The sequence below is a fragment of the Gavialis gangeticus genome, unplaced genomic scaffold (genome assembly GCF_001723915.1).
Source record: "Gavialis gangeticus isolate Ggan-Ray unplaced genomic scaffold, GavGan_comp1, whole genome shotgun sequence".
In the NCBI taxonomy this organism is placed as follows: domain Eukaryota; kingdom Metazoa; phylum Chordata; order Crocodylia; family Gavialidae; genus Gavialis; species Gavialis gangeticus.
This window is the reverse complement of record NW_017729016.1, coordinates 11,389,839-11,397,714: the sequence shown is the minus strand read 5'-3', so window position 1 is coordinate 11,397,714 and position 7,876 is coordinate 11,389,839. Positions and strand designations below refer to the sequence as shown.

Sequence of the window (7,876 nt, the reverse complement as noted above, 5' to 3'; positions counted from 1 at the left end):
TTTACAAGCACATATACATTTTAATTTAATTTTTATTTTGTAGGTTCACAAAACAGCTTATTCACAGTAATTCAACTTTTCTGTACATTCACTGATAACTATTTATATGAATCCTTTGTTTCAGCTTTCTTCTTCAGTTTTCCAGATCCACTGTATTCTTCATAGTAACATGCAATGATTACGGCAGCAGTTAAATTAGAAGCATTGCCTGACTCCACCTCCTTTTCTGTTTATACAAAACAACAGACCTTCTATAGTTCTTTATCCAATTTCTTATCCACTTAAGCAACCATTTTCAGAAGAAATACATTTGGCATGAAACATAAATTCAATATCTCTCTTCCTGCATGAGTCATTATTGATCTGCTGGCCTGATGACCAACTTCAACTTTTAAGAACAGTTATTGATGTGCCATGTTTTTTAATATTTGTGTAACAATGTAATAGATAAAAATAAGTGTGTATAATACATCATTAAAAAATAACTAGTTAAGAAGAATACTGCAATCTGCAAGGGTTGAGGAGCATGCTGTGACTAACTGCAAATCAGTTTGGGCCAAAAATAAAAGACAATTTGGGTTTCCCAAAGTGCAATTTTGGTAGAATTTAGGCACTGAAAGTCATGCCTGCACTACTTCACAGCACTCTTGTGCTCCTGAAAACTAAGCCCTGCCTACCTGACCTGCTCTGCATTCTCCAAACCCAGAACTGAGCAGCTCTGGGAAGGTCCTCGCTGTCATTCCCCAAATGCTCTATCTCTAGCATGTGAGGGAAGTCCCTGGAGTGACCTCACCATCTCAGCTCCGAGTTCAGAGTGTAAAAAGCAAGAGCAAGTAGATGGATTCCAGTTTTTCTCACCACTTTAAAGAAATTGATTCCATTCATAAAACACAGATGGAGGAGGAGGTATTACTAGTACCCACTTTTTTATGGTGGCAGAGATCATTCACCCAGAAAGTAGACGACTTGAGTTGCAGAATCCTTTTGGGCTGTCTTCCACCTCCTAAAAAAACCTACCTAAAAGAAGTGAGGTTGGGGGCACACTCTATCCTTCAGTTGAAACTAAGCCTCTGTATAGAAAGAAACACAAGATTCATGGGGTCAAAGAACAAACAAGCCGGAGCTGACTCTAGGTGGGAGTCCTCGGTTGTGTTTCCAGCCCCCAGTGTTTTATCTATTTTATTCATTGGCTCTTTAATGCAAAAGGAAGGAGGGCACTCTCCTGGGAATTGTGAGATGTATGTTTGAACCAGCTCAGGCTAAGAAAGTCCTACAAAACAAACTTCCCCCTTCCTGGAGGAGTACTTTGTCCACTAGGCTCTTCTAGGAAAAGTGCACACCTTTATCTCCTCCTCCAGTCATATCTTAAAGTAAAAAAGTGAGCTAGCTCCCATGTATCTTCAGTGTCTAAGTGAAGAAAGCAGTTTCCGGACATGTATCCAGTTTCACATAGGTCCTTGCCTCTAACTGGCACCTAGGCACCCAAGACTGGAAGGGATGCAAACAACCTCTCCTTAGCATTTCCTATTGGCTAGCGTAGCACACCTTTGCTCAGTATGCCGATTTCTAAAAGTCTCATTCCAATGCACCTAACTTTCCCCACATAATTTATGGCAGGGATCAGCAATCTATGGCCCACAGGCCAGATTCAGTCTACCAAGTAACTGTATCCAGTCATGCTGCAGTGCAGCTCAGTCTGGTGATTTATTTTTTTTGCCACCCTGCTCTCTGAATTCCTCTGGCCCCAAAATATTTTTTTGTAGTGCTGTCTGCTGCCTCCCCAGCCCTCATCTCTAGCTGTGAAATTAGTCACTAGTGGCAAATGGTGGTGACAAAAATTAGTGGTAATGGGTAAAGGAAGAAGCAGCTGTAGTAGGGGGACGTGAGAGTAAGGCAGCAGCCCTTGGCATGGAGTAGGAAGGACTGGGGTGAGAGCAGGTAGCTTGGAGTGGTGTCTGGGGAAGCAGTAAGTGGCCTACCTTTGGACCTAGACGCCTTATTTTGGTCTACTGCTCCTTAAAGGTTGAAGAAAGCAGTCTCAAGCTGTGTATCCAGTTTCATATAGGCCCTTACCTCTAACTGGCACCTAAGCATCCAAGACTAGGAGGGATGCAATAACCCTCCTGGAGTGCTTGATGGCTTGAAATGGTGCTTGGGGAAGCAGTAAGTGGCCTACCTTTGGACACAGCTGCCTTATTTTGGTCCACTGATCCTTAAAGATTGCTGACTCTGGCTCTATAAGGAATGTAGGTGCTCAGCTTAGGTGTGCATATTCCATTTTGAGCACCAGCATCCTATAATTTTAGGCATGCCAATATTGAGTGTCACTGGGTGCATCTACACATGCATTAAGGTGGTTTTCCTAATGCACATTACATTTAGTACGTCCAGTGTGAAATACTAAACAAATGCGCATCAGGTTATCTTAATGCGCAGTAACAAAAGCGCACATTTTTTCAGTGTCATTTAATGCACAGCAGCCTATTTTATTGAACATTAGAGTAAGAGCATAGTTTTTTAAGTGACACTTTAATGTGCATTAGGCTAGCGGGCATTATAGCACACCTGTAGATGTAGCCACAATGTACAAGCCTTTTGTTGGATCTGAGACTTACTAATACTTAGGAATATTAATACATATGGTAGGTCAGTAAACAGTGGTTTTCCTTTAGTAAGTGGGTAACTGTTTGCTCTTAGGAAAAGAAACAAAGTAAGCTCAAAAACAAGATGCAAAAGGCAAGCAGGACTTTAAATAACATGCAATTATCCTGACACTTGGGTCTTGTCTTAAGATATTGATCCACACAATCAGCAAATGTGAATTTCTTTGGGTAGTAACCTAGCTGACTACGTGCCTTGTCTATTCGAAAAGTGTGAGTGACAGCAATATTCCACACCTAAAAAAGAAAAGAACAACAAATTAAGTTGATGATGATTTATAATTTGAACAAAACATGATGGAGAAAAAACCAAGAATCAAGAGCAGAATCTCAACAGAAGAAAACATTATTTAGGAACAGATTGTACCATGCAGCAGATGTGAGAACTACCTCTTGGCCAGCACCACAGCTGTCCACAGTTTAAGGTATGAGTTGTTACAGCTTAAGCTAAACAGCCAAGATTCTGTAAACTTGGGGCTATAACAGCTCATATCCTTTATGGACTGCTCACAAACTGGGCTTGTAACCAACTGAGTACACAGAAGAACCCTGTGGAAGCTAGACAAAGGAGCAAGAAATAACCAATAACTGTTATAATGTGGTATAAATAATAATAAACTTTAAAATAGAAATGAGATCAAAGGACCTTTTGCAGGATACGTTGACTTTTCATTTTAATTTGGAATAAAAACAAAGTGAAATACAGGACTTTCTGAGCTTTGACCAGCACTCTCATGGTCTCTGCTGACGATCCTGGTTTTGAGACTGTTTTTGTTCCTTTCCCATTGCTATGCACAGGTGGATCCATGAGGAGTGCTGTGGCACAGATGTACTCCCCCTTTCAGTCAATCATACCATGGGAACAACAGCCGGGGACTTTTTTTCAGTTCCTGAAGCCTCTGTGCTCAACAGTGCCTTCCCTCCATTCTCTCCCCCTTTCTCTTGCCCATGGCTGTTGCTGTCTCTGGCTGCCTTAGGGGCAGGGGTAGGGGTGGAGGTGGGAGCTCCACAGCTGCTGTTGCCCACTCCAGCTGGGCTCTGTGTAGAGCTGGGCTCAGCCAGAGACAGCAGCAGCAGTGGGTGCGTCCCTCCTCCCTGCCCGGTTCCCCTGCTAACCCAGGAGCAGGCTGGAGGGAAGAGAACTTACCTACTGCCACTGCTGCTACTGTTGCTGTTTCTAACCAAACCTAGCTCCACAGGCAGCCTAGATGAAGTAAGTCATGAGTGGCTCTGGAGCTGAGCACTGACCTTGCTGGTCATCTGGGGACAGCAACAGAAGCAGGTAGGGGAGCAGGGCAAGATGTGCTGCTGAGCAGGAAGGGAAGAGAAGGGGGAAGGAAGACACCTACCTAGCTTGAGGGACTTAAAAATAATTCCCTGCTGTTGTTCCTATGGCACAATCTGCTCACCCTGATGTAAGGGGGAGGCTGGGAGCTGGGGTGCAGCCACCACAGCAGCACAGGTCAGTATTCCTGCACCCCCCTTTCCGAAATCCTGGATCTACCCATGGACACCTGCACTTAAGCTGTTTTAAGAACCTCCATTTCATAAGCAGTTCCACAGTACAGGATTGTTTACTGAAAAAAATAATCAGATGACTGTTAGATTTTCTGTCTGGTTTCACTTCTAGTCTCTGGTTACTGCCTCTGGGTATCTGCCCTCTTGCTCTCCAAAGGGGGCTGAATTTATCAATTTATTACAGTTCTATGCTGCCCTTCCAGAGAACAGACTTAGTAGGGTAGTGTTGCAGAGCATTTAGGTGCCCTGCGCCTGAGAACAGGGATGGCTCCAGAGAGCCCCCTAGCGGTGAGAAGGGGGAGGCGCAGCTGCCAGTCACCAGGGCAACACAGGTGCTGGTTGCTGGGGCAACCGGTGAAACCCCCTGACAGGAAGGGGCCAGGCTTAGCCCTTCTTAAACCCAGGCAGGAGGCTAGGGTGGCAGTTTCTCCTCCGACAGCCAAGGAGTGAGGAGCTCAGCCAGTGTGGAGAGAAGGCCAAGGTTTGGTTGCACGAGTATCCGTGGGTTGCTGCCATGAGCTGGAGTATTTTTGCCTGGTAGGGATTAACTGTTGTCTGATAGGCCTAGCCCTGAGAGGGCAGAGGGGCGGCAAGGAGCCCCAAGAGTGCAGAGGGGCGGTGAGGAGCCCCAAGAGAGAGAGAGAGGGGGCAGCGATGAGCCCTGAGAGGGGGCAGTGAGGAGCCCTGAGAGAGAGAGAGAGAGAGAGAGAGAGAGAGAGTGTGAGAGACGGCAGTGATGAGCCCTGAGAGGGAGAGAGAGAGAGGGCAGCGAGGAGCCCTGAGAGGGGGCAGCGAGGAGCCCTGAAAGTGTAGAGGGGCAGTGGGGAGCCCCGGGGGGGGAGGGCAGCGAGAAGCCCCGAGGGCAAAAGGAGGGGCGAGACATAACAGGGCCAAAGTCAGATCACACCAGCACCATCTGCGAGGCTTGGGCTGCAATGTAGGGGAGGAAAAGGAGCCGCAAATAGCGCCCCCTGTCATCGGGGCGCATAGAAATGGGCAGCCTCCCGCTAATTACAACAATCTATTAATTAAATAAGATCAAGGCATGGCAGGAGAGTAAGCAGGCGGTTGGCCCATTACAGGAGGGCGGAGCCATACCCGGAGAGGCTCCAATAGTGGCACTCCTGTGACAGGTAGCTTATAACAAAAGACAAAAACTTACAAAAACAGAGTAAAATACGAAAATAAGAAAATATAATGTAACAAATTTTCCTTGCAATCCCTATATTCAAAAGTGAATCTTCACCCCCACAACCCTGTCTAATTTCCAAGCCCCATGCATTAGTTTTGTAAAGAATGGGGTAGAAAACTGATGTCACAGAGGGGGTTGGTTTTGCAGAGAAAAGTGGAACTCTTCTCTATCTACTTTATATGTTTCCACCCTCTGGCCTCTACCCAGAGAAGGTGTCCTACTGATATCATATGTTTCCTGGAAAATTTGGTCAGAAAGTTAAAAAAAAACTGTATATGTATACACTTAGACATTTACCTCATTTCTGGTCAAGACAGGTGTAAAACAAAATATGGGTTTCAGTGCCACGTGCAGATACTCCATCACTACAGCTATGCAACAGAAAGTTACATTATTAGAGCAACAACAGCAAAGTGAGAGCAACTGGGTGATGATAGCTGTTGTGGGCAATATCCTACATTTTGGTACATGCCCAGTACTCCCCCACTGACACCCCAGGTTGCTGTGGGATTTCTACAGAGGCAGGATCAGATGCTTTGACAACACCATATAATTAACAAAGCATATAATTAACTCAGTGAAAGCTTGCACTTCCACTGATGTGGGGACAATTCCAAATGGTACAAAATATATAACAATTGTGTAGGAGTTAAACAAAGTGAAATGCTAAAGATTGCAACACTGTTAGGCAGATTACTGTTAACAGCAGCAGAAGTAAAAGCTGTAATGCAACTAACAGAGCACAATAATCTAAGGTAGTGCTGTCCAACTTCTTTGCCAGTAAGGTGCATACACCATAGGCACCACACCATTGGGGCCATCCTCCCCCACCCTGCCTCCCTGTCTGCAAGCTCCCCTGGCACTGTGTGGATGGGTGGTTCCTTACCACTGTTGCACTGAGTGTGCGGGTGGGCAGCGCCCCCACTGCTGCACTGTGCAAGCAGGCCAGTGGGCATCCTCCCCCTCCCCCCTCCCTGCCTCCTTGGCTGTGGACCCCCCTCTGCACCAAGCCATGGGCTCCTCTGGCACTGCAGGCTGTGCTGTGTTGCACCACACTGACCTCTGGAAAAAGAAGGGAGAGGGAGCCCTGCTCTAAGGTATTTTACCTGCTATATAAACAAGGAAAGCAGGAACATGAATCCATGGTTTACTGTGACCTAATTTTTCAAACTGGCAGGGATTTAAAAGAAAAAGAGAGTAAGAAAAAGGAATTAATATCAAATTGATGGACGTTAGTACAGCAAGATTATTGTTAAATAATACATTTGAACTTTTTTTCCAGTTCATCTTACTATGGCCCTTATTTTAGTTTTTCTAACTGAAACCTTTGCCACAAACACAGGTGACACCATTAGAGGTGATGCTATTTCCAGATAACAGTGACATGAAAAGAGAGGATTTCTTATTCCTTGGGTACAATCATGTTGCATTGCTTTCAGTGAATTTCACCTGTGTGTATTGCAGGGACTGTAGGACAGTTGCTAAACTCCAAGTCTGCTAGTTATGAGAATTTCAAGCTGTTTCTGTTGTAGGTTTAAAAGAAACTTCAAGGGCATGATTCTCCACTGACCGTAATAATGCATGCCTAAAACTCTGAAGCCAGTGGAAGTTTTGGGTGTGTGAGGAGAACAGAACATAGTTCTAATCTAACAAATAAATATATACACAAGATGTTGACTTTTCAGCACTTGTTTAGTGCTGAATCCCCTCTAGATTAGTTATATGTTCAAGTCCCACACATAAGTAGACAAGTATAATACATACCAATGGAGTTATCCATTCAAAAAACATGACATTCTCGCCGTCATGTACATAATATGCCTGACCGCCCTGTTAAAAAAAAGGAAAGAAAAAGAGAGGTTAGAAGCCAAACACTGTTTATGTAAAGGCATTTCCCCCCTATTAAATATATCTTTACTGATTTTGTAAATAATATAGCAAGCCAAACAAAAGTAGTTAAGCTGCTTCCACCAGACTGAGTTCTGATCTCACAAAAGTTTTACACTGGTGGTAATCTACAGAATTTAATGGAGTTGACTATGATTTACATTGATATACTACAGAGAGCCTCAGCCACTGTACTTAGCTCTTATACTACAGTTTGTACAACCAACCTAATTCTTATAGTACTAAGGTTTTTCTTTTTAATTTTCAGCAGCAAAAGTCATATTCCTCAGGGTGAATCCACTAAATTTGCAACATGGTTGTTATATTAATTAATACAATAGCTTATGGTCATGATGTAAGAATACTTAATTTTCTAATAAAAATAAGCCTTATTTGCATATAGCTTGGGGTATGTTTTATTTGAGCTTTGATGTTCCTGGTAATGCCCTTTGGCCTTCTGGAGCTCACGCGCTGGGCAGCCCAGAGGCACTGGTGGCAAACACTGCCCGGCACAGCAAGCAGGGGGTCCACAGCAACTGCCACTGTGGCACAGCCCCAACAGGTGAGCCCAGAGCCAGCACGGAGCCCAGGCTGACACTGGGGGCAGGTTACAAGCTGG

The 7,876-nt window shown here is 44.6% G+C and overlaps 1 protein-coding gene across 1 annotated transcript in view; it reads right to left on the bottom strand.

Moving 5' to 3' along the window:
• Window positions 1-7,876, bottom strand: part of LOC109294468 (putative short-chain dehydrogenase/reductase family 42E member 2) — a 43,909-nt gene continuing 36,033 nt past the window's right edge. The window contains exons 10-13 of the mRNA XM_019512849.1: window positions 7,135-7,200; window positions 6,477-6,540; window positions 5,668-5,741; window positions 1-2,897 (exon numbers count right to left, since the gene is read on the bottom strand). Coding sequence (XP_019368394.1) covers window positions 2,694-2,897; window positions 5,668-5,741; window positions 6,477-6,540; window positions 7,135-7,200 — 408 coding nt within the window. The 3' untranslated portion in view covers window positions 1-2,693. The remainder of the gene's footprint in view (window positions 2,898-5,667; window positions 5,742-6,476; window positions 6,541-7,134; window positions 7,201-7,876) is intronic.